Below are 26,187 nucleotides of genomic sequence, written 5' to 3'. Positions count from 1 at the left end.
AAATGCCTGGTTGGGTGACCGACCCAACAAATATGCTTACTATACAGACAGAACAGAACACGTAAACGGATATATGCATGTTACTGAACGAATAAAAAAAAGCAAATTGTACATTATGGTCAAATGTCATTCACCGACAACAATTAAAAAATGTCGGAATCGTGTCAAGACGGTAATTGTCATGGAAATAACGAATATGGGCCTGACGAATCACCCACCAAACTTATCGTCAATTACATTCCTGAAGTCATGACCCAGGATATGATGTTCTCACTATTTTCGACAATGGGTAAACTGGAAAGTTGTAAATTGATAGCGAACAGAGGCTACGGCTTCGTGGAGTACTCTTGTCCGGAAGATGCAATCAAGGCTCGGAAGGCGTTCAATGGGCTTCTGATGCAGAACAAGACGTTGAAAGTATCTCATGCGTTGCTGAACCCTGAGTTGAAGCCTCCTTCAAAGCCGGAAGCCGACTGGAACCTTTACGTATGTAACCTGCCTAACGAACTGACCTTGCAGGATTTACATGGACTATTCGCACAATTTGGTAAAATAGTTAATTCTCGTATAGCAGCTGGTATTGCCTTCGTCCTGTATGAACATCAATATGAAGCGGAAAGAGCCATTGTCAATATAAATGGCACCACGCCGCCTGGTTTCCTACATCCACTAACTGTTAAGTATGCTAATAAGAGTAACCCTAATAAACATAAAAACAATAACAATAACTTTTCGAAAAACCCTCTGGTGAAACCATACCATTGGATAAATCATATGGGTGCTATTGGGGACCATAACTCCCCAAGCACATGGTCTATTTACATATACAATATAGCTCCGGAAGTGGAAGAACTAACTCTTTGGCAGCTATTTGGTCCTTATGGTGCTATTGTGTCAGTTAAAATTATCAAAGACCATCAAACTAATAAGAGCAAAGGTTTTGGTTTTGTGACAATGAGAAATTACGATCAAGCAGCAATGGCAATTCAAGCTTTGAATGGCTATGTTCTGCACGGCCAACCTCTCTCGGTTAGTTTCAAGACGCAAAAGAGATAATATAATAATAAAAGACTTATTAATCTTTACAATATCAATACAGTAATATTAGGCAAAAAGTACCTTATCATTGTTTGATTGGCATACTAATAACATGTGAAATAGTTCCAGATTCTAATCCCACATACATACAGTAAACTACAGCCCAAATTTTGAAAACTGTGACAAATCCGACTTGTTAAAAATATTATATTACTTTGAGCTATCAAGATTGTTAAGTTTGTTTCTTATTATGGATAATAATTTATTCAGTTTGCTCGTTAAATGTTTCAAGTTTACTAGAAGTTAAAGATTGTATTGATGATGATTGTTGTTTGGAAGTTCAACGTCAGTTTATAAGCTATATGCTTTCATTATTTTTATCTATTATGTAAGTACCTATAATAAACAATTTTAAAGCTTTTACAAGATCTTACTAATTGATAAGCCACATTGAGATGTTTAATCAGCTACTAGTTTTAGTTGTACACTTTTTATAACATGATGTCTATTTAGGTAGTAAAACGAAATCTAGATTATATCATATTTATACATTTAGTATAAAAATTTGCTGAATTAAAGTTCATTTTCACAATTTTACTATTTGGTTTTTATTTGATTTCATAGGTGTACATGTTATGTTCCTCTAATCCTGTTGTCCTTTTTAATCCCCTTTACATTAATCAACTTCTAAAGTTGTCCCTAATCTTTGGAACTTTTGAAGTGTGTTTCATTTAGAGAAAACAATGTTCTTGCATAGTAATGTTTTCACCGAGTCTAGGTTATTTGATCATGTAACAAACTAGGTTGCAACATTTTATCAAATTATCGTTCACATGCGAGATAATGAGTGCCTATTCGTTTCAAAAGAGCTCGTGACGTGAGGCATAGCATACTCTTGTCTTATTTTGTTTACTCACCATTCTAACAGATGGCGCTAGTGGTTACAAATTTAGTAGGTAGTAGATAAGTTATTTTTACCGAATTCTTTTGAAATGTATCAGAAACAAGCCAATATTATATATAATACTACCTTGAGATCAACTCAATAACTAACTATCTTTAATATTCTATAATTAGGAGATAAGTTTACTAACAAGGCGCTGCTCTCCCAATAGCGGATAATAATAAGTATATTCATTATCATGCTATTTGCCTTACTAATATACATAGATAGAATGATTTATTTCTAAACTTAGGTAGGTAATATAAATTATAAACAAGTTCGAACTTTAACCGCAAGGAACCCGTAGCACCCGCATTACATTCGATGGGCGCATGCTCTCTACGAATCGATACAGTCTAGGGTCACGCAAGCTGCAGTAGGCACTTTCTCCCTAATTTCCTATGAATTAAGGTTATCAAGGGCTGTTTACCCTAGATAGAGTAGGATAAAGGCGTTCAGTTTCGTGTTCAGGTGTTCGGGTGAAGTGGCCGTGGCGGAGGGCGAGAATTCGGCAGTGGCGGGAGGCCTCGGCCTCACCGTGAGTAGCAAGGTGAGTTCACTGTAGTCAGCGGTGTCTTAAACTAGGCTGGGGCCCTTGGGCACACAATAATTTGGGGCCCTTTTTGAAAGTAAAGAAAGCGAATTGGAAAGTAAAAAAATAAAAACACATTTTTTACTAAGTACCTATGAACCCATTTATAGGTACTTAATCAAAAACAGCATAGGGTTTTTGGAAAAGTCGCAGTTATCGATAATATAATGGCGTAGTAATATATGCCTTGTAAATCTAACCTGCCAATAAGATTCCTGATTTGTGAAAAAAGTGTAATGTGCCCGACAAAAATGTTTTGATAATAATTTAAATATGTGAGAAAAATTGTGGATCTTTCGGGGGCCCCCGAGAATGGGGGCCCTGAGCACGGGCCCCGTGTGCCCTTATGGGAAACACGGTATTGACTGTAGTAGTCTACAATACATGCTGACACTAGCTTACGAGACTTTAGATAGTATTCCGGCCGTCTCACCAAATGAGGAGAGGAGGAAAGATGTTTTAAAAATGACGTTGGAGGTAAAACAGCCTAGTACCTAAATACTAGGACCTTCATAAAGTCCATCATCATTGTAGAGTACACCTTTTGTATACTGCCATGATTTGGCTCGCCAACACACCATCACTCTGTACAGGCAGACCGTCCTGCATTGACTGACTGTTTGTCTTGCTCTGTATTCAGATGACGTATGCGCCCGAGACAAGGATAGCAATATCAATACACTACATCCCTTCCTTATTTTAATTTTATTTAATTATTCTTTAAAACAACAATATTTAAAACAAATGCTTTAATTTTGTTCTATTTTACAACAACAATATTCAAGACATTTGCTAGACCACAAAATATAAGTATTTTGAATATTTGACCCTTAGCCACTAACTATGCTTTCCTGATTTCCATCACCTCCTTTCTCTTCTCTCTGCTCACTTTCATTTTCATTACAAACCTTCCATTGCCCTTCTACTCTTTTCAAATGTACTATGTTTCTTCTACATATCTGTCCTGTTTCGTCATTTTCAACTAATATATCTCCCCCATGACTTTTCCTTACAGTATGAGGTGTAGAATCATAATTGAGACTCAATTTATTATCCTTGCTCATCTGTTTGACATATACTTTATCACCAGCTTCTAAAGTACATCTTTCTGCTTTTCTCTTCCGGTCCGAATATATTTTACCTTTCTCTTTATTTACACGATCCCTGTCTCTCATTTCCAAGTCTCCTTCCTGTGGTTTTCCATGAATATCATTAATCATGGGTAACTTATCTCTAAATCTTCGTTTAAAAAATAACTCCGACGGAGTTTTTCCGGTCACTGTATGTGGTGTGCTATTGTACATCATTAGGTAATCCAGTAATGATTCTCGCCAGTTTTTCTTTTCGACTTGGCTAATTTTGAGCCTTTTTAAAATGTCACGATTTTGGCGCTCAACTTCTCCATTTTGTTGGGGCCAGTAGGGTACGGTGTTGAAAAGGACTATATTTCTTTGGGTGCAGAAAGACTTGAACTCCTCACTACAAAATTGCTTGCCGTTATCGGCAGTGATCGAGCCTGGATTCCCTAAACGACTGAAAATTTCTTTCAGGTGGGTTACCACTTCCACGGTGGTTATTTTCCGACATATTTTAATTTCTTTATAGCGACTGTAGTAGTCGACAATGACGAATAAATAATCACCACTAGGAAGTGGGCCCATCAGATCCACCGCTACATCCATCCATGGTTCTTCTGGCAATTCTCTTCGCTTTAAAGGATGCGGCGGATTTGGTCCTGATACTAAAGTGCAACCTTTGCATGATTTCACCATGGTTTCAGCATCTTTGTCACATTTTGGCCACCATACTTTTGTCCTTAGCCTAGCCTTCATGCCTACTATGCCAGGGTGTCCTTCGTGGGCTGCCTTTAACACTCGTTCACGAAGTGACTCCGGAACCACGATTCTCGTTCCTCGCAGTAAAATTCCCTCGTAAAAACAGAGTTCGTCTTGGAAGATTTTGAACAATTTGACATCCTCGTGCCAGTTACTATTATAAACACCATCTTTTACTTTTAAGATCTCCTGGTCCTCTGAGGAGCACCGCATGATTTCTGTGAGGGAAACTGCTACTGGTAAACTATTTTCCACGATTTGGTGAACGTAGTTGTCCCTTGTAGCGGTGTGCCCAGACTTTGGTTCATTACACAATCGTGAAAACGGATCGGCGATATTCGTTTTGCCCGGACGATAAACCACCTTATAATTATAAGATTGCAAGCGCAAAACCCATCTTTCAATTCTCGCACACGGTTTTGATCTGATTCCAAATATCACTTCTAGTGGTTTATGATCTGTGACCAATTCAAATTGTTTGCCATACAGAAATATATGAAAGTGTTCGATAGCCCATACGAGGGCCAAGGCTTCCTTTTCAGTCTGACAATACCGGCGTTCGCAATCTGTCAGAGTTTTATGGCCATAAGCAATGACTCGTGGGCCGTGTCCATCCACTTGAATCAGGACACTTCCAAGTCCTACTGAGCTGGCGTCCGCCACTACAATTGTGCGGTCTTTAACGTTATAATAGCCCAAAGTCGTCACGTTAGTGAGTGCAGACTTTAAAGCATTAAAGCTTTGTCGCTGGTTTTCCCCCCATCCATTCGTAATATCAAAATTATCACCGTGTTTATTTCTCAATAATTCTTTCAGGGGTTCGGTTAATGTCGCTACATTGGGTATCCATTTACTGACAAAATTTATAAGTCCCAGAAAGCTACGAATTTCTCCAACAGTTGTGGGGGGTCTAAATTGCTGAACAGTAGAAATATATTTTTCTAATGGCCTTATTCCATGCTCTGACAACTCATGTCCCAAAAAACTTACTTTCTTCAATCTATAACGACATTTATCTTTGTTCAACATCACATTATTTTCTTTCAATACCTTCATGACTTTTTCTAATCTTCTATCATGCTCGGCAAGATCTTTCCCGAATATTAAGATGTCGTCGATAAAGTTAATAACTCCATCGCAACCTACTAATATTCTTTCCAGTGTCTTTTGAAAGATTTCTGGAGCGCATGATATACCAAACATCAGACGTTTGTATTGGTATAGTCCTTTACTCGTGATGAATGTCGTTATATATCGAGAATGTGGATCAATCTCAATCTGGTGAAAAGCGTCTTTTATATCGAGTCTAGTGAAATATTTTGCTTCTCGTACTTTTGGTAGTAATTTATCCATAGTAGGCAAAGGATGATTTTCACGCACAATTGCTTCATTTGCTCGCCGCATATCGACACATATACGTACATCCCCATTATCTTTTAAAATGGGTACTATTGGAGAGACCCATTTAGAAGAACCTCTAACCTCTTCAATAATATCTCTTCTAGCTAACTCGTCTATTTTCGCTGCAACTTTGTCTTCAATAGGTATCGGAATCCTCCTAAGATTAAAACAATAAAAATTAACAATACGTTTTTCTTTATTATACTTAAATCAAATTGAACAAACTAACCAAATTAATTAAACAATCTATCTTAGCATTTATTATTAATTATAATATTTATTGTTATTTTATTACAATTATTTTAGGTACCTGTATGGCTGAGAAATAGGTGTTACAGAATCATCAATTGGCAGTTCAATTAACACGTTCTTTAACTTAGGAAATGTCGAAATGTCTAGCTGATTGATTTCTTCTAAGTTTAATCCAATTTTGAGAATGCCCAAAGCCATTGCCGTCAACTTTCCTAGCAAATTCCGTGTTCCGTTCTTGATAACGTAAAATGTTGCTTTTTTTGTCCTGCCTCCAACTTGTATGTTTGCTTCAAAAGAACCTTTGATTTCTAATGGTACATTGCTACCATATGCCATAAATTTCACATCAGGATTCGGAATCTGGTTATCCACTGTCACTTTCTTAGTTTTCATCTTATTCCAAGTTTCCTCCATAATAAGATTTTGTTTACAGCCGGAATCTACTAGCATAGTAACATTGACTCCTCCAATCATACATTCAAACTCATCGTCATCATCTATGTGGAAAACATAGTGAGGTGTCTCAGATTCTATATTTTTAGATATTTCCTCTAGTTCACCGACCTGGTTTATATCATCTTGCTTATCATTCACTTTAGCCTTCTTTTTCCCTTCAGTATGTCGTTCCGCTTCAAGTTTCCTTTTCAATGGCTGTTTAGTTTTGCAGTACTGTCTAAAATGTCCCACAAGACCACATTTAAGACAGTCTTTATTTCTAGCAGGGCATAATGGACTGCTAGGTCCGTGGTTTCGATTACCGCATCTCCCACAATTCGTCTGTATTTTCAGCTTTGTTTTGTGCATAGTGCTGGTTCCATAGGTATTATTAGCTTTAGTGAAGATCTTATTGATACCTTGCATTGTCTTGTTTACTGAATCAAACCCTTCTAACTGCATGTTGACTGATTCTAGTGAATTAGCTTCTTTAATAATTCTTTCTAGAGTCGCATCATCTCCCATTTGCAGGATTTTCTTTCGCAGTTCAATAGATGAACACTTCTCAACAATTTGATCAATTATATTGTCATTTCTGTCTTGAAACTGACATTTGTTAGCTTGCTGTCTCAATCTTACTAAAAACTTTTCAAATTTCTCATTGGGCTCTTGCTTGAGCAGCCGGAACAAATGCCTTTCATATACTTTATTTTGTTTTGGAGCAAAATAATCATCCAGTCTAGATATGGCAACTGCAAATACATCCGTACCCCCTCTAGTTGTCACATTGGCATCTGGTATGTTGTAGAATATTTCTTGTAAATCTAGCCCGCCAAAATGCAACAAGTTTGCTCTTTTTTTTTTTCAGTATCTGTGATATTAGCGGCTTCCAGGTAGATGTACAACGCTCTCTTCCACCGCTCCCATCTGGATACTACGGAACTTGGTTCACCATCGCAATCAAATTTGTCCAAAGTCAAAGCCAAAGCCATTTTGATTGTGGACAATCTGAAATCAAATGCCATCTAATTACACATTTGAATATAAATACAAATGTTATGATGATGGTCACCAAAAGATTAATTATCTAAAACCAAACTTTGTCATAAACAATTTAATGTACACTTTTCTACTCCAATAGAGTACTCATATACACCCATAAAATATAAGGTCATAGTTCCGTTCATGTACGTATGACATATGCTATGCTAAAAGTCAATTTAATGAAACACCACAGCCTTTGCTGACAATCAATTTAATGATATTTAGAATCAATTTAATGATATTTACTCATACATGAGGTTACTTCCGTTTGTATTAGTCTTTGCTAATAGTCAATTAATGAAACACCTTAGTAAGTCTTTGTTGACAATCAATTTAATGATATGCACCCATTCATGAGGCTACTTCCGTTTGTATTAGTCTTTGCTAATAGTCAATTTAATGAAACACCTTAGTAAGTCTCTCTTGACAATCAATTTAATGATATGCACCCATACATGATGCTACTTCCGTTTGTATTAGTCTTTGCTAATAGTCAATTTAATGAAACAACCTTGTCTTTGTTGACAATCAATTTAATGATTATGTACCCATACATGAGGTTCCTTCCTTCCGTTAGTCTTTACTAACTAAGTCAATTCAATAAAACACATTTAAGTACTTGTCTACATGTATCAACCATTTTCAAGTCCGAAAACCGAATAAGATGTCTTCAGATCTAATTCAATTTAGGAGATAAATTTATACTGATCAATTCAATGATAGATGCCCATACTAAAATAATTAGTAAGTATGTCTGGAAAATGTTTCCAATAGTTGATCTTGTTTATTTAATTTATACTTTGTAGTGAATTACTATTATAACATTAAACTTAAATTAAATATCCTAAATTACTGCAAAATAGGGTACTTAATTAGGTACTTCAAATTATCTTTATTCAAAGTTTCACAATGAGAACTCCACAAAACCCGTTTCTCAGTTTTCATGTGGGATTACATTTTGTATAATATATTTGACACATATTAATTATTATCTTACCTGGAACACTCGTCGGAACAGGATTCTTCACAGAAAACACCAGTAGTAATCAGTCAGAAATATAATTAAAATTCATTCGCTAAGAACACATTTACATTCAATTTGAAGTATTTTGGAGGGAAAAGAAAACATGAAAAAGGAAAACCAAAGTTATTATTTTTTATTATATATATTTCCCGCCCGAATGTAAAAAAAATACTCCTGCATTGACTGACTGTTTGTCTTGCTCTGTATTCAGATGACGTATGCGCCCGAGACAAGGATAGCAATATCAATACACTACAATCATCATCAATTTAAGAGCCACGCCGTTGTCGGTGTAGTGTTCTCCATTCTTGTCTATTAAGGGCTAATTCTTTGACTTATAGGTATCTTTATTTGTACTAAATAAGCCTTAAATATTTTAAGACACATTTGTTAACATTTATAAGTAAGTAGTTACAGGCTGTAACATAATCATTATGAGTCAGCTGGTATCCCTAAAAGTTTTAAAACTGAGCAAAGAATTCCAGCTATCATCCAAAAGTTGTATACAAAAAGCCAGAAGTGAGGGTGCTGACAATGAATAATGTTATATTCAGACAGTAATATTTAAATATTCCTTATAAGATACGATATGAAGTCCACACTCCATGAAATTTATGAGTAACTTGTATAATAATATTACTTAGTAGGTAAAGCAGCAACATTGTCTACAACAACGTCGCCGCACTGGTTGCTGTCCCGCAAACGTAACTTCTGACCTTAGAGAGGTACCTACCTATTTGGTAATTCCCTACTTATTTATTGGGTTTAGCTAGGCACCTATTTACTATAGGTAATTCAGTACATCTTATCTGTACTCATGTCCGTTTCGTGATCACAACATATTATCTTTGTATCCAAAGAGAATATAAGTTAAATTAGTACGTTTGTACCTACCTCCCTCGTGAGTATTCTTCGTAATGTAGGCGTATTGATGAATCATAGTTAACTTAATTAGTAAAGTAAGTAGGTAGGTAAGTATTATGTCACCCCATATTTTTATAGGTACGATCACGAGTACTAATATGACTATATACTAAGTACTTTGAAACCATGTCACATTAACTTTTTTGACAAATTAAACCGTAAGTCTCATTAAATGTCAAATATGATAGTGCGACAGGGTTCTAAAGTGGGTACATGATATTGCTCATGACTGTACGTACTTACAAGTAGTCGCTGCTACATCCTATTTGTTGTCATTAAAAACATTAATAAATGATACAATGATAAATTCAGATGGCAGAGATAATAAGTAGATATAACTAGGAAATGTACCTACCTAATTTCTATGATTTTTGTTTATTACAGAAGTCACCCGCGCTTAGAGGAACTTAAAGAGAGAAAATTAAATCGAAAAAAATTTCATCGTTGTCCGTCCTCGTTTCATTAATTATTAGCGTCGGCTTAATGACGATACATAGATCGAAAGAATTTCGCATCCATGGACAGGAGGAGGACCCGGTGGTGTAATGGTTTCACATGCTCGAATCTTCCCTTGACTTGACGAGAGCTGCGGGTTCCAGTCCCGTCTGAGTCAAACACTTTTTCGATTTAATTTTCCCTGTATACGTAATTTCGATGTTGAGAGAAGATTATTATACCTACCTTGAGTTGGTAGGTTACTAAAATAACTCGGTTCTAGAAAATTTCGCAGGCATGTCGTAAAATCCGACAGGAGGTTTGCGTTATTTCTAACATAAACATTTTGCGTTCACGGATACTGACTTCCGGTGTTCGAAGAACTGCCCCTGATCATCATCATCATCATGTATACCCCCTTTAGAGATGAAAAATCGCGCAACTTAAGGCCAAAATCAGTCTAAAGGGTCTGAAGTGGGCCTGTTACAATCATGAGGCCTTTATCCAGCTTTCGATCCATATAGAAGAGTTTTACGGCGCAGGTTTTCAACATGCAGGTGTACCCGAGCCCCGGGGCGGCGCGCGGCGTGTGGGCGCTGCCGCAGCCGCCGCCCTGCAACATGGCGGCCGAGGAGGCCCTGCCCCCGTGCTCGCCGCTCTCGCCGGACGCGCCGGCCGCGCCGCCCCGCACCATCACCAGCCTCAACCACCACTCCGATCTCTACCAGCTCATTTTCGAAGCGGTTCGCTCAGGGTCAGTATGAGAATCAACGCTCCACGAAGAGTACATACATAAAACATAAACAGGCTATATACGTCCCACTGCTGGGCACAGGCCTCCCCTCAATCAACCGGAGGGTACAATACAATACAAATCTCTTTATTGTATACAAATAAAATTTAACTTATACAATTACAATAAGACACGTGGTGATGTGGTACAAAAGGCAACTTACTTACGTACCTACGGGCAAAAATAATACTTATTACGTGTACGAATCATCACTCTGGATGGAACTCTGTTCTACTGACACTCAAGGACATAAATCCCTATCTTAAAAGTTGATCACAGTAATAAAATAAATGGCCCACTTATTTAGGTACAAAACTTAGGTAGGTTTCTATTTACTTACCGTCTTATATTTCTTAAGTAGGTACCTACTAATATTTATATAGTATCGGAAAGGATTGAAAAAAGTTCCATAAGACCTATTGAACATCAGCCTTTTTTATTGACTTTGATAACTGAGACACATACCTATAGTAGGTCAATGACCAGACGCAATTATCAGCTAGACTGAGGTAGATACTAATGATGTATGCTGTTTAAGTAGAGTACTGTCTCCATAACGCTCTAATTGAATAAGTACCAACGTATTCGAACTTCGAACACTAAAGTCAGTTAAATGAGCTGACAAAATGTGATTCACATAAAAAGTGGCATTGTTTATAGACATAAGTAATAATAATAGGAGTCAAAATTCTACTTCTGTTCAAAGGTCATGTATGAGAGGATCAAATTCAAATGTTGACGTATTCATTTAAAAATATTTACTCGCCGCGCCTGAGATCATGGTCCATCTTTTCCATTTATGGAAGTGTTGTACGTAAGCGGTTAAGAATTTACAGACTTTATGTTTTGATAAAAAGCAAATTACTTATATGAAATATTGTTTTTAAAAGATTTTTGGATCTGCCAACCCCAGTATACGTACTTAAGGCTTGTAAAGCACACGCCACACTAAAACATGAAAACGGACTTGAAAATTGAAACATCGTTTTTGTAAAACTACAGCTCTGCGACCCGAAAACAACACTCGCGGTACCGCCTCTCTGTATGGTACTGTCTTTCCAGAGAGGTGTCAGAAATCGAGCGTCTGGTGGAGAAGTTGGGATCAGAAGTGCTGAGTGCTCGGGACCAGCACGGCTACACTCCTGCGCATTGGGCCGCCCTGGACGGCAGCGTAGCCGTCATGCGGTATCTAGTGGAACGCGGAGCACCCATCGACCTTTCCTGTCTGGGAACGCAGGTTGGTAATGATTGGATAGGCATGTTTATACGTACGCTAGTCCTCAGAATATGCCGTCCATATATTCCCATATGAGCGACGTGATAAATGAACCCACTCTATGGGTACACGATAAATAAATATGCAAATAAATAATAAAAATGCTATTGAGAAAGGTAGATTTGCTTAGATGAATCGGAAAGTGGAAGAAACGAAAGTGGTGTGTCAGAACCGTGGAATTTCGTGGTCTCTGCCGACCCCAATGGGAAATTAGCGTGATCTTATGTTTATCTATTACTTAGCTCATTTACGTATCGCGTCACATGTAACTGCGGGTCATACAATATACATGTTCGGGAACCGATCGGATCGGATTTTAGTTTTCTCATGCTATTTTTTTTAGTAGGCAAATACTTTTTGTAGGTACCTACTATACGTTATCTTGAATCAAATGCAACGTTGAATAATGTGCGTCTGAGTTTTATAGCGTTTATAATTTGTTAGGGTCCGCGACCGATCCATTGGGCATGCCGCAAAGGACACGCTTCGGTGGTACAAGTGCTGTTGCAGTCAGGAGTAGCTGTCAATGCTGCTGATTTCAAGGGTAAGGTGTTATTCTCATGCGGGCTGTAAGGTTGATGCCGAGTCCATCAGACATCAAACGGGAATAGACTGACAGTAAAAAAAAAGTAAATATAATGAGTAAGGTACAAACTAAACTACTTATTTCAAGAACTTTTATCGTTAAATGCGATCGATCTCTTCCAGGCAACCTGTAGGGCTAACATGCGCAACGTGATAAAATTTTGTCACGGTAATTTTATCGATATAATTATGTCGTTTTGTCGATTGGTGCTAATCATCATCAATTTAAGGGCCACGCTCTTGTCGGTGTAGCATTTTCCATTCCAGTCTATCAAAGGCCAATTCCTTGACTTCCCTATAAGACACGACGTTAACCTTTTCTTTAATCTGTTCCATGTAAGCTCTTCTTGGTCTTCCCCTTCCTCTCTTTCCTTCTAGCTTTCCTTCTATGATGTTTTTAATAATTGCTAATATATGAACCCAAATAAGTCATGTCGTTCTGTCAAAATACGAACAAAATCACGTGCCACGCATGTTAGGGGAAAAAAACAAACTTATCGATTTCGACAAAAATTGAATCGATCGATAATTTTATCACATTGCGCATGTTAGCCCTGGAGAGAGCTAAGAGAAATTGATGATATAATACCCACTGTTTCATTACATTGCGTCTCTCTTTAAACTCTCAATGGCTGTAGTTGAAATAGACATAATTAAACGTTAATATTTCCGCCTAATCAGGTCTGACCCCTCTAATGACGGCATGCATGTACGGCAAGACGGCGACAGCTGCTTACCTCCTGGGCATGGGCGCGGCGACCAGACTGTCAGACATCAACGGCGACACTGCCCTACACTGGGCGGCATATAAGGGCCATGCCGACCTGGTGCGGCTGCTTATTTACTCAGGAGTGCCGCTGCATTGTACTGATAACTTCGGCTCCACGCCTCTGCATCTTGCTTGTTTATCCGGCAATCTTACTTGTGTGAGGTTGCTTTGTGAGAAGGTAGGTAAGGTATGATATACTTACTCACTTTTTGTTTTTTTTTTTTCTAGCATTATATCACACTGCTGCACTGAGCAAAAGACAAATGTTTTGCCACTACCTTTCACAAACATCCAGATCGCAGAAAAACATTATTCCATGAGAGTAAATCCCTTCAAACAAAAAAAAAACGTATATTATACGTTGAAAGTCTCTCTTGTCACGTAGGTCAGCTGGAAGAAATATCTTTGTTTAGAGATAAGCTTGCCTGTACTATCTGTTTTCTTTGTATGTTTCTTGTGTCTGTTTCATTGTGTACAAATAAATAAATAAATAAAAACTATCTTTGGAAATCATGCAAAACGTGAGCGCGATAGCGCATAGTAACTACTACTGCTACTATGTACAGTCATGAATCATGTATCCACTTTAGAACCGTGTCACAGTATCATATTTGACATTTAATGAGGAGATTTAAATTGTCAAAAAAGTTAATGTGACATGGTTGCAAAGTGTATACATATTAGTACTCGTGGCCGTACGTAGTACATTACTAGTAACGACTTAAGAATTTCCATAACCGAACCCAGGTAGAGACCGTAAACATTGGCCCCGATTCCTGCAGACACCGCCTAATTTTATTTTAAGTTATATCTGTCATTTTCATATCCGTCGAAAAGGAACGGGACGGATGGTGCACAGCTCTTAATTTTAGGAAGAATGAGTAAATGAATGAATAACCCGGCCGAATCAAAAGGTACGTCGCTGGTATGCAATCCGTTTGACGTGCTGTCTACTTAACTGTGTCGGGTTATTGACGAATGTAAAATTTTTAGACGGTTGGTTTAGATTTGTGCTTAAAATTGACGTGTGTTCCATAAATTTTATGCTTGTCGATTACCCGTCCCTTTCCTTTTCGGCGGATAAGAAAATGACAGATATAACTTAAAATAAAATTAGATGGTATTTACAGGAATTAGCACCATTGTCTATTTATGTCAGGTGAAAGCAGAACTAGAACCACGCGACAAGAACGGTAAGACACCCCTGATGCTGGCTCAGAGTCACCGGCATGCGGAAGTGGTCAAGCTGCTTCAGAAAGAGATGAAACGCAAGTCTCACTGGATGCCCCCTCTGTCGGAACTGTGGGCTCTGCTGTTTGGAGGCGCCGGGGACTCCAAAGGACCCCTGCTGTTCTTCCTTGTCTCAGTGCTGCTGTGGGGCTACCCCATGTATGTTATACGTGTAAGTTTCTTATGCTGTGAACTTTACTACTTCCAATAAGTACGTAAACAGGCTATATACGTCCCACTGCTGGGCACAGGCCTCCCCTCAATCAACCGGAGGGGGTATGGAGCATACTCCACCACGCTGCTCCAATGCGGGTTGGTGGAGATGTTTTTACGGCTAATAGCCGGGACCAACGGCTTAACGTGCCCTCCGAAGCACGGAATCATCTTACTTTTTCGGACAATCAGGTAATTCAAGCCTGAAAAGTCCTTACCAAACAAAGGACAGTCTCACAAAGTGATTTCGACAATGTCCCCATCGGGAATCGAACCCGGACCTCCAGATCGTGAGCCTAACGCTTTAACCACTAGACCACGGAGGCTGTCCAATAAGTACTACTTACTATATGTAGATGTTGTATTTTGTAATGCTTATTTTATTGTTTTCTTTTTATGTTATAATTTCAAGTAATATTAAGGCTAGTTATTAATAAAAAAAATTGGTTCCCCAAGATTCAGGCACTGCCTAGTTTAGGGACCCCTGTACAACTCCTGTAATCTATTTAGAATATAAGCACATTTTTAGTTTTAAGTAAACATATTTGTATTTCTCTTATTTTGTGCAATAAAGTTATTATTAAAGTTAAAGTTAGATACGTCTTGAAAGAACATACACCGTTACATAAAAGTACCTATTAATAAAGTAATAATCGAAAACCAATTCGATTTATTAACATTGCTGTCGGTACCTATAACTTACCTCAATCACAACGTGGAACGTAAATTTTCGTCTATATACTACCTACCTATTCATTTCCATGTCGTATAAATAACCATTGTTTATTTTAATCACCGCATGGTCATGTGATGAATAATAATAACAAGAAAATCTACGGTTTTCATTAACTGATTAAACTTTGATTGTTTAATTATATACCAACTTAAAAGTACGTTTGTATTTGAATACGTTACGGCATTAGAGTAAATAATAAATGCTGTCACGGTGGTAACTTGCGTATAACGATATCAATTTAATTAGTTACTCTTCTTCTTATCGTGTGGGTTGTAAGGTGGAATACCAGCCTCATCAACCCTGATGTCAGGGTTATTATTGAGTCGCCAAAGGCCCCTGACATGACATGGCATTAGTTACTTATACACACGGAAAAGAAATAATAAGTCTTTATTGCACGAAACTCACAACATGAGAATGCCAATAGTTAAATTAATAAAATCATGTGCAATTAATTTTTAACTTTTTAAACCTATTAACTTTTTATATGTACGAGTAAATAGGTATCTGTGTAGTATGCTTATGCATGAAAAAATATTTCTTATCGACTACGAGTATATTACTCAGAGTTGTTTATTGCCTAAGTGTTGTAGTTTGATTTAGATATAGTGTGCTTTAGGTGCCCATACTTAGTCAATCTTCTGCAGTCTCACTACTAGTTTTGTCGCTTGTGTATACTCCACATATCCCTTCCGACGACAAGGGACACTGTATCGAATACTCGAACATTTGTAAGCAAGTGTACTTAATTTATATAAATCATTCCCTTTTCAGTGCATTCCCTTAACATGGAACACGCTACGCCTATCTCACTATTGCTTCCTGTACTGGAACGCTATAATGTGGATAAGTTGGGTGATCGCCAACAGGCGGGATCCTGGCTACATCCCACAGAATTCTGAGACTTACTACCGGGCCATCAGACAGATTCCATACTATGACAAGTGGAAGAAGAGGAACGTCATCCTCTCGCGACTCTGTCACACCTGCCGTTGTTTACGTCCTCTAAGGTATGATAATTTGTTTCATTATTAGCATTATGCAATGTGCGTCATCCTTATGCACTATTCAACACCGCTAAGCTAGATGTGGATACCCACACAGCACGGGAAAAGCAGGACACAGCGTTTTATTTGTGGTTGTAATGCCGTGGCATAGATTAAGGAATATGTATAGAACGTATATGTATAGAACGGCAACTCTGCGCTCCCCACCAGCCGCGTCTGAGCCATTTTAACCCCCCAGTAGGAAATTTCCTAAATGTAGGTAAGTATCTACCTTCATATTTTATTTTTAACGGTATAAGAATCTATAATAGATGTGTTTTGATTAAATTATACGACAAGTTGAAATTATTTATGATCATGATGACTTTGATAAGCTAAATAGTGGATAAAACTGTGATTACAAGCCAATTATTATAATGAAATGCATAATAATGTTTTTTAGCTGTCATCGTGCTAGATAACGCAAGAAACACCTGTGTATCACACGTAGGAATCGCACATGATATTCGCACGTGACAAGATTACGTTAAGTAATATCGGATATCCCCTGAAAACAAAGGATATCTGAAGCTTATGTGCAGTCTTTTCTTATTTTTCCTATCGGTGTATCAGTAGGTATGTTTACTTTACTAAATATAAGTCACACCACGTATGTAGTTAAGCAATTAACTCATCATAATCAGCCCATAACGTCCCCACTGCTGGGGCACGGGCCTTCCCTATAGATGGATAGGGAGATCGGGCCTTAAACCATCACGCGGGCCCAGTGCGGATTGATGGTTATTAACGACTGCTAATGCAGCCGGGACCAACGGCTTAACGTGCCTTCCGAATCACGGAGGAGCTCGAGATGAAAACTTTTTTTTTTGTGGTCCCATCCTATGACCGGCCTTTGCGAAAGTTGCCTAACTTCAACAATCGCAGACCGAGCGCGTTTACCGCTGCGCTACCGAGCTCCTCAAGCAATTCACTAGTAGGTAGGAATAGCTAGTAGTAGGTAGGCTGGTTGATTGGGGGGACGCCTGTGCCCAGCAGTAGTGGGACGTGTAGGCTGTAGTGTATTTATAAATTAGTATTTATTCTTAGTAAATGAATACTAATTTAGAAGCAAATGGAATTCTATAGTCTCTGCTTACCCCGGTGGGAAATAGGCGTGAGTTTATGTATGTATGTATGTATTTATTCTTAGTAAGTGGGTAGCCCAGTTGGTAGAACGCTTGCATCTCACTTTGAGGTCGCAGGTTCGATTCCTCTAAAGCAATGATTGTCGAATTAGTTTTCGAATTCATGTTTGGATCATAAATGATTACAACATGCTCAGCTGCGAAGGAAAACATCGTGAGGAAACCAACATTCCCGAGAAATGCAATTTTCGAATGTAGGTATGTGACCTAACCTGTATTGGGCTAGTTTTCCTTTCGCGGGTTGGAAGGTCAGACAGGCAGTCACTTCTGTAAAAAACCGGACCTGTCAAATCTTCAGGTTAGGTAAGCAGACCCTGTGAAAAACGGGATAATGCTAGGGAGATGATGATATTTTTAGATGATGAGTTTACCAACGAAGATTTCTTAAATAGCTAGCACCTATTAGATAATTATTATCATTTTGTAATACCTTGCGTTGCATTTTAATAGCACAGTGCGCTGTTATAATCGTTTAATAATCATCACTGGTAATAAAGTCGAATTTATCAGCCAAAATGTCATTAATTAACTACATACCTATCTACTTAGGTAGCTGCATACCTAAGCAGTGAGTGGAATCATAATACCTACTTACTTAATTAGGTACCTGATGTACTTATAAATGTATTAATAATTTACATAACTCTTATTATATTATAAGTAGCTATGTTTGTGTGGAATTTCACAAAATTTTCAAACTGATTCAACCCGCAGATCAAGATATTCTTCCCACTGGATGATTTTATTATTGGTCAATCATACATAACATACCGGATTTCCGTTCATTTGCCTTTCGTTCCCCTTTTGTCGTTAGCAATAATATCAACTTCCTATCACTCGCAGAATATACCCAATAATAAGAATATATATCAAATATTTTAAGCTGCGGAATTAACTGGTAAAAAACACACCAGGTATCATGTAGGTATCTCTATTTTTGAAATTATCAAAAATAATTATCCTCGGTTTTTGTATGAAAAGTCGGTGTTGGTAGGTATTTGGCTCTGCCGACCCTTTAGGGATTACGGGCGTGAAAATATGTAGGTTTTTTATTATTATTAGTTTCTATACGATACATTCGCTACATCTCATTTAATGAGTGATTTTCAGAGCACCGGAAGTCAATAATATTTGTGTTACCCCGCTAAAATATTAAGGTACGTTGTTGCAAATATCCGGTTTGAACCTATGTTACTTCTGTGTATGTTACCTTGCCTACCAACTCTACCAGGGTTGGTCAAAGACCTAACAACCCCCACGATACTCGTAGAAGTATAGGCAGGAATAGTACCTATATTATACAGGAGACGGCGGAAAATTCCATTTGATTATTATCTTAGAATCACGGTCTGTATCATCCCTCTCAGTTTTAGGCACAGTCATAGAATAAGGAATAATGCATAGTGTTACTTACATCCATACCTGCGCTACACACCTACATACAGGAGGTCATGGAGCTTTCTCATAAAAAGACGCTCGACCTAATCGAACGGATTGGTCTGGAGGAGTTTTAAATGTAGGGAGTTGGTCAGGTAAGTGACATCGTCACTCAGTTCATGATTCTGTGTTAATATCAAGTGGAATTTTCTTTCGAAATGTATGGAAATTCCAGCTATGTTGTTATTCAAATTCACCCGAGCGTTATTTACATTATACAGAGCTAAACACTGCCGCATCTGCAAGCGCTGCGTGGCGTACTTCGACCACCACTGCCCGTTCATCTACAACTGCGTGGGTCTGCGCAACCGCATGTGGTTCTTCCTATTCGTGATGAGCGTCGCCATCAACTGCACGCTCTCCATCTACTTTGCCTGCTACTGTCTACTGCTGGAGGGCTTCGGCCTGCTCTATGTCTTAGGGCTGCTGGAAGCGATTACATTCTGCGCTTTAGGGTGGATTCTTACTTGTACTTCCGTGAGTATAGCTTTATATTTACTTATCAAAGTGATGATATCAAGTGGCCAAGTGGCTGCGAGTTATCTAGAGGCTGCGGGTCTAACTTTCCGTTACATAATCAGGCACTGTGTGCAGGGCGCGTGATAGATATTTATAAGTTGATAACTAGTATTTGATTGAAACGTAGTGAGTACTATCCTGTGTTGAAACATAACGTACGCTACACTAAAAAGGTGGAAAGGGCTATGAACCTTTCTGGCATATCTCAGTGGCGCCACCTAGCGGATTTTTTAAAACTGCGGCGCACGATGAAACCTGTGCAAATCGATAGGGGACACTTGTCTGAACAAAAAAGCTTTAATAGACCTATGCTCTAAAGTGTCACGTTTTCAAGATATCTAGCTTGAAAGTTACGAAAAGTGTCGTATGGATAAATCGATTTTACTCTTTATCTATATACAATCGTAATATAGTGACAAAGTGATTGATTATACATGAAACATTATTTAATATACAACATATTTATCTTATTGAAAAAATGAAATTAATAAATACTTGCAACAACATTAATGGTTTTTGTCTTTGCTACATTATATAGGAAGTACATAGGTACTTAACTGTGCACACCTTATCTAAGGTTACTAATTGCAAACTGAGTTTATCAGTTTGTGTTATGTATGATATAGGCGTCATTTACTCCTTAACTTGATTTTACTTGACACAACGACAGGATCTAATGAAATATAAAATAAAGTTTACATTTTTATATACGCAATGCGTTTAGTGCGGCATCATTAGTACTCGTTAAAAAGCAGAATTCTCGAAGTTTAAGAAATCTGTGTAAGAGAAACAAAATGGTGTACTTATTAACTGCCATTTTGCTTTCTCGTTTAATTCCAGGAACTACGAAAATGGAGGTCCTTTGTTTAAAGTTGCACGAATTTCTATTATTTCGGCGGAATCAACAAGGATAGCGAATAGCCATACAATAAGTGTGAGTGAGACAACATCATACAATAAATACAATAGGACGATTGGCAGCCGGGTGAACTTTCAGTCAGTTTGCCACTTTCATCTTCAACGTGCGCACGCGCTTTTCTCTGTTCTGAGACTCTATCCTGTTCATTCTGTTGTATTTGTTACCACTGTTGAGTTTGTTAATATTCCTCTTGAGTTTGTTAGTATTTTTGTTGACTTTGTTAGTGTTATTGTTGAATTTGTTGTTGTTGTCTTGGCAAGATGTCCAGTCATGTTGGTGCCAGGCAATGTTTTTTTTTATGGTGTAAGCACTGTTCGTGGCCCGCGCCGAAGATCTCGGCGTCCTATACAGTCTTACTTGACAACTGAAGATTATATTGCTAGGCACCCCAACATCCTGAATTATGCTCGCCACTTATTTGACGATCGAGAGCTAAGTAATCTTATTTGAACATTGCAAAAATTAAAAATCTCAGTATGCAGTGTATCTGGTATCTATATTATAGTCCCTGGTCAGTATAATACATAAAATGACAATGTATAATTCGGCTCGTTTCTCAATCGTGCTTTTCATAATCGAAATGTCATATGAAAAAAATTCGTGTATGGAAATAATATATCCTACTTTATCGAAGCTCTCATTATGTAGCGTCTTAGACGAAGTGTAATCAACGCAAAACATTTTTAACAGAAAGTCGTCAACTTATCTCTATTATAATTAGCCAGAGATAGCTCTTACGCCAAGCGTATCACTTGTGTACCAGACTTACGCTTTCAATAGATTTTATAGCCAACTATTACCACTTAATTATGTATAATAGATGATATTTGCATTTTTTTTGTAACAGTAGAGAGCAATCAGTTCATATTAATGCAAGCACAACGGTAAGGCTGTTTTTCATCTGACATGTGCTACGTTGCTAGGTTTAATATCCACCAATCAGATAATTGGGTCTGATTCTGATCGGCACAATGAACCCGATTGTAGGGTATGCAACGTAGCATCTAGCATGTTACTGGTGGAAACGCAGTCTAAATGTGACGTACTTACTTCATTATTGATGGAACAGTATTATTATCGTTTCCAGCTAACTACGCAATACCGAATATGCCACATTTAAAAGAGGAAGTGAGGATTGCTTGCGCCCTAATAAATGCCTTCGGAAAACGGGTGACAGATCACCCACTCGTAAATGAAATAATCAACGATAAGTATATAGATACCTTAAGCACGACGCCCCAAACTATCTGTGCGAGTTAGTAATACAAAACAATTTAAATCAACGCAGAGCCGCTTTCCAAGCTATAAACTCAAGTGAAGGCTTTCAACAGTTTCTCTTATCATATGAGGATCTGTTGATAATGTCTCTGGGACCGTATCAAGTGACGCAGGCAAGAAGCTACTATGGCGAACACCTAAAAACAAACGGAACGTTTTTCATTGAAGTGTATAAAGATTTTGAAGTTGACTATAATTTAAATCAATACAACATAGTAGTTTGTGATCCTTGGCTGACAAGAGCTAAAATACACTCGAGGCACCAGAGCAAAAGAATTTATTTTGTATATATCTTGCTAAATAATAGTTTGGAAAACAGAAATAAACTCACTATTGCAGCTGTATAGTTGGAAAACGGACACTCGGGTGCTGTGCTCATGTCATGTGCATAGTTTATTATATGGGATGGGCTCGGCACCAAGAAATCCCCATTAAACCCCCTGCTGCGTTTTTAGATCAAGTTATTATTTCTGATGAAGAAGAAGATTGATTATTCAAGTAGACTGATATTCATTATCCTAATAGGTACGAATTTGTATAAACTAGGTATGTTCCATAGACTGCTGTAAAGTAGTCCTAAAAGCGAATTTTCACACCCCACCTGCTTTCACTGTGATTAGACGTTTAAGCTGCCTTTCATTCAATAAACATAAAAACTCAAAAAGTGTAAAATTGTTAGACAGTCATAGCAAATAACTTTGAGCGTGATTACCACGAGAATAAGTCATGAGCTGTACATCTCACGACTCGTTTCTGGATTTCTTTTAAGTTACACATAAAAGTAAGTTATAGATATTTATTTTATCTATTTTCTATTTATTTATTTTTCAATAAAGTAAATATGTGGTATATTAAACACTAATATTCCATGCATAATCACTTAGTCACTATATTCCAATTGCATATAAAAGTAAAATCGATTTGTTCATACAACACTTTTCGGAACTTTCAAGCTAAATATCTTGAAAACGTGACGCTTTAGAGCATAGGTTCATTAAAGCTTTTTTGTGCAGAAAAGTGCCCCCTATCGATATGCACAGGTTTCATCGTGCGCCGCAGTTTTGAAAAATCCGCTAGGTGGCGCCACCAGGCTATGCCAGCCTCCATAGTGAAATGTTCAATGCCCTTTGTGTTTTTTTTATTTCATTTTTGTAACTTTAAATTAAAATAAACTATTTTGAAGCGTAATTTGATACAGGAAAGTAAGTAATTTTCTATATTCATTGTTAGAAATTATTTTAGTCATTAAAGAAAGACTAGTGGTAGTAATTTCAAATGAGTGATAGGAATGTAGGTATTAATTGAATTTCATTAGTGTTCACAATACGTATACATATAACTATATCTACTTAAAGAAGGCGCTTATAATCATAATAAGCCTTAATAAATAATAGGAAGAGTTCAAATGAATTAAATAGATGTTGGCAAATTTCTTATTTACGACAATAGGTATTCTAAATACGATCTATACTCGTATCGTGTGTAATTGTCAATGTGATAATGATAATGCGCACGTGTTGGCATCGTTAGTCGGTGCTAAAGAACCGTTAGTAGCCGAGTTCGTATGTTATGCGTATAAATTGAAAAATAGGCAATAGGTATGTTTCTATCCCTAATTCTCTATAAAATTGAGACTTTCTACTCAAATTTATGGGGAATAAGTAAGATAAGGATAAGAGGTATGTACAGTCATGAGCAATATAATGTACCCACTTTAGGACTCTGTCGCACTAACATATTTGACATTTAGTGAGACTTACAGTTCAATTTGTCAAAAAAGTTAATGTGACATGGTACCAAAGTGTATACATATTAATGCTCGTGACTGTACACCCTTTAATAATGCTCTGATACGGTGGCTCAGCCGCTGGTGGGGAGCGCAGAGTTGTCGTTCTATACGTAGGTAGTAGGTACTATTCCTTATTCTATGGTTAAGATATTTGAGGTAAGTACCTAATACGGGTAGGATCTACCATAGAATAAGTAATTTATTCTACTAAGTACGCTTCGCTCTAAATACACCTAGTTTCTTGCGTTGTGTTCGGAAGGTGACTCTTTATTTATTCCATGTCGTATAATACTTATAGGTAGGTACGCACATTGCACCTTTCGACACAGTGATTACACTTAGTTTAAGATTATAATAATATTTTTGATATAAGTTTAGGTATTTATTTATTTATTAGTGCATCTAGGCATCTTTGAAGTCTAGGGCATGATAGGTAGTTACAGTATGAAGATCAATAAGTTTTCGCTACCTACTCCAGTGACGGGGATACAGCATTATGTACGTATGTATTCCTTCGCTTTACATATAATACATTACGTAATACATGTGAGTAAATAACTGTATCGTTGTGAAAGAATACTATGAATAATGCGATCAGTCAGACGGCTCGGCCTCCGCCCGCGACCGCCGCCACGCGGCCTTGATACAGGTCGCGGTTACGTGGCGCGGCGTGGCGCACTCGCTACCCGGCACCAGTCAAACTAAAAACACGACAGACACATGTACATATACATAATCTGAGTTTGCTGCTTTAGGGTTGTCATAATTATTTTGCCGCCGACTTGGGACCAGGGATATGCCGTTCCCGTGAATGTTCTGATAGTTCAAATTCAAAATTCAAAAATATCTTTATCCAGTAGGTAACATAGTTACACTTTGAATCCTCAATTTTTACATAACGAACGTCTCATCCGCCTAAAACTACTGCAGCTTCACAACCTGTATAGCCGGGGAAAAGAAGCTGCAAGAAAAACCTCGGTAAAGGGCCCTAGACGTTCCTTAAAAAAAATAAACATAAAATATTGTTAATACAATTGTGTTATTTAGCTGCAATTGAGTGGGAATGATCCCGTTGTAAAAACTCTTTAATACTTAGTAAGGATACTTTTACTTTTAAATTGTACTTTATTGTACTATGGTCTTATCTGGCTAAAGGTTAGGTTAGATTACATAATTTCCTTTTTATTGAAAAACGTCACTCATCACATCGCACATCACTGACTGGGACGGTTGAATAGATAAAATGCGGTATGTCGGTATGTAAGTACCTACTTAATATAGTCTATCTAGGTAGGTACTGATACTTACAGGGAAAACAAAAAAGAATCGTTGGGGCACATGTTTGGATTGTGGTTTCATATAAAATCCCGCGCCCCAGACCGTTTATCTCGATATCTGCACAAATCAGAAAAACAAGATTTGTAGGTACTAAGTATATTTATAGAATTGTAAAAGGAAAGGCTGAGGTCTTCATGTTGTCTTCCGAAAACTCGTGGCTCTATCTACCGCTAGATACGTAGGTATCTATAGGTAGTAGTTTTAGAATAGGTATTGCGGTGGTTGCTTCTATTTTTATACTTACTCCAATCGAGTCGGTGAAATTAATACCAAACCTAAATCTAGACTTGTACTCCTGCGAAGACATATTCGAACATAAACGCAGCGTCGACAGCCCTAATTTATAGTGTAAATAAACACGTGTGTATACACGTGACTTTATAAACTGTACAGTGGGTTCAATTTTCACTGAGTAAAGAATACTTAATTTAACTTTTACATGCAGTAAATAGGAAAGGTCATCGATGTATGTAGTCTCGAATGTTATGTTATGGACTGTAAAAAATAAGTCCACGTGGAGTTGACCTGGCAGATATGCAGTGACTACAATGTCTTTATACTTGATACCTATGCGTTTGGAAAAAGAAACTGAATATTATTGAAGACGCGCAATATTAGAAATGTTCGAATGCGTCTTCGCCTTCACCGTTGGTTGGGCAAGTCCGCCATTCGGAGGAATGTTGGCTAGGAGGTCGCGGAGAAAGCTATTTTCGGTTCAACACACTTCTAAAATACCATTTCTTTCACAGATTCTTCACGCCTGCATGAATCTTACTACCAACGAGATGTTCAACTACAAAAGATACCCTTACTTGAGGGACAAGCGGGGTCGGTATCAGAACCCGTTTTCGAGGGGACCCATTATGAATTTATTCGAGTTCTTTGTGTGTCTCCCTGATAAGTGTGATGAGCAGGACATATTCCATGAAGAGACCATTTGATGCGAGCGTTCACAGAGCGATGCAAGCTTGTCCGCTTGATTGCTTCACGCCCAGTCGGCTGCACGAACTATATTTTGCGTGTGATAAACTGTTCAAAGTGATGTCGTGAGAAATTGTGATATAATTTTATGGCCCACCGCCTAGCTTTATCGTTCGTCTTTCACATTGTACTATAACCGTTAAATTGGATTATATATAAAATGTTAGTTACATACTGAGAAATATAACATTCCAATATTATACTTCCGGT

The 26,187-nt window shown here is 37.7% G+C and overlaps 2 protein-coding genes across 3 annotated transcripts; both read left to right on the top strand.

Annotated features, from left to right (window-relative positions):
• The first annotated feature begins 108 nt into the window (after positions 1-108).
• LOC126368073 (ELAV-like protein 2) lies at positions 109-1,635 on the top strand. Its single transcript, XM_050011956.1, has one exon. The coding sequence runs from the start codon at positions 151-153 to the stop codon at positions 1,054-1,056; it is 906 nt and encodes a 301-aa protein (XP_049867913.1). The 5' UTR covers positions 109-150; the 3' UTR covers positions 1,057-1,635.
• A 712-nt stretch (positions 1,636-2,347) lies between these two features.
• On the top strand, positions 2,348-26,179 carry LOC126368025 (uncharacterized). Of its 2 annotated transcripts, none has more exons than XM_050011873.1 (9): positions 2,348-2,531; positions 10,466-10,677; positions 11,779-11,953; positions 12,437-12,536; positions 13,259-13,524; positions 14,506-14,748; positions 16,300-16,535; positions 19,375-19,630; positions 25,746-26,179. In XM_050011873.1, the coding sequence occupies exons 2-9, from the start codon at positions 10,475-10,477 to the stop codon at positions 25,935-25,937; spliced, it is 1,671 nt and encodes a 556-aa protein (XP_049867830.1). In that variant the 5' UTR covers positions 2,348-2,531; positions 10,466-10,474; the 3' UTR covers positions 25,938-26,179. The 2 variants fall into 2 exon arrangements, with proteins under 2 accessions (XP_049867830.1, XP_049867829.1); XM_050011872.1 differs by having other exon boundaries at positions 13,259-13,533.
• The last annotated feature ends 8 nt before the right edge of the window (positions 26,180-26,187 follow it).

This window comes from Pectinophora gossypiella, chromosome 7 (assembly GCF_024362695.1).
Source record: "Pectinophora gossypiella chromosome 7, ilPecGoss1.1, whole genome shotgun sequence".
Classification (NCBI taxonomy): domain Eukaryota; kingdom Metazoa; phylum Arthropoda; class Insecta; order Lepidoptera; family Gelechiidae; genus Pectinophora; species Pectinophora gossypiella.
This window is presented reverse-complemented; position numbering and strand designations above follow the sequence as displayed.

Coding starts and splice junctions, on each gene's coding strand:
- LOC126368073 (XM_050011956.1), top strand. CDS start 151: ATGTCGGAATCGTGTCAAGACGGTAATTGTCATGGAAATAACGAATAT.
- LOC126368025 (XM_050011872.1), top strand. CDS start 10,475: ATGCAGGTGTACCCGAGCCCCGGGGCGGCGCGCGGCGTGTGGGCGCTG. Junction 14,749..16,299: donor ACCCCATGTATGTTATACGT/GTAAGTTTCTTA, acceptor TTCCCTTTTCAG/TGCATTCCCTTAACATGGAA. Junction 19,631..25,745: donor GGATTCTTACTTGTACTTCC/GTGAGTATAGCT, acceptor TTTCTTTCACAG/ATTCTTCACGCCTGCATGAA.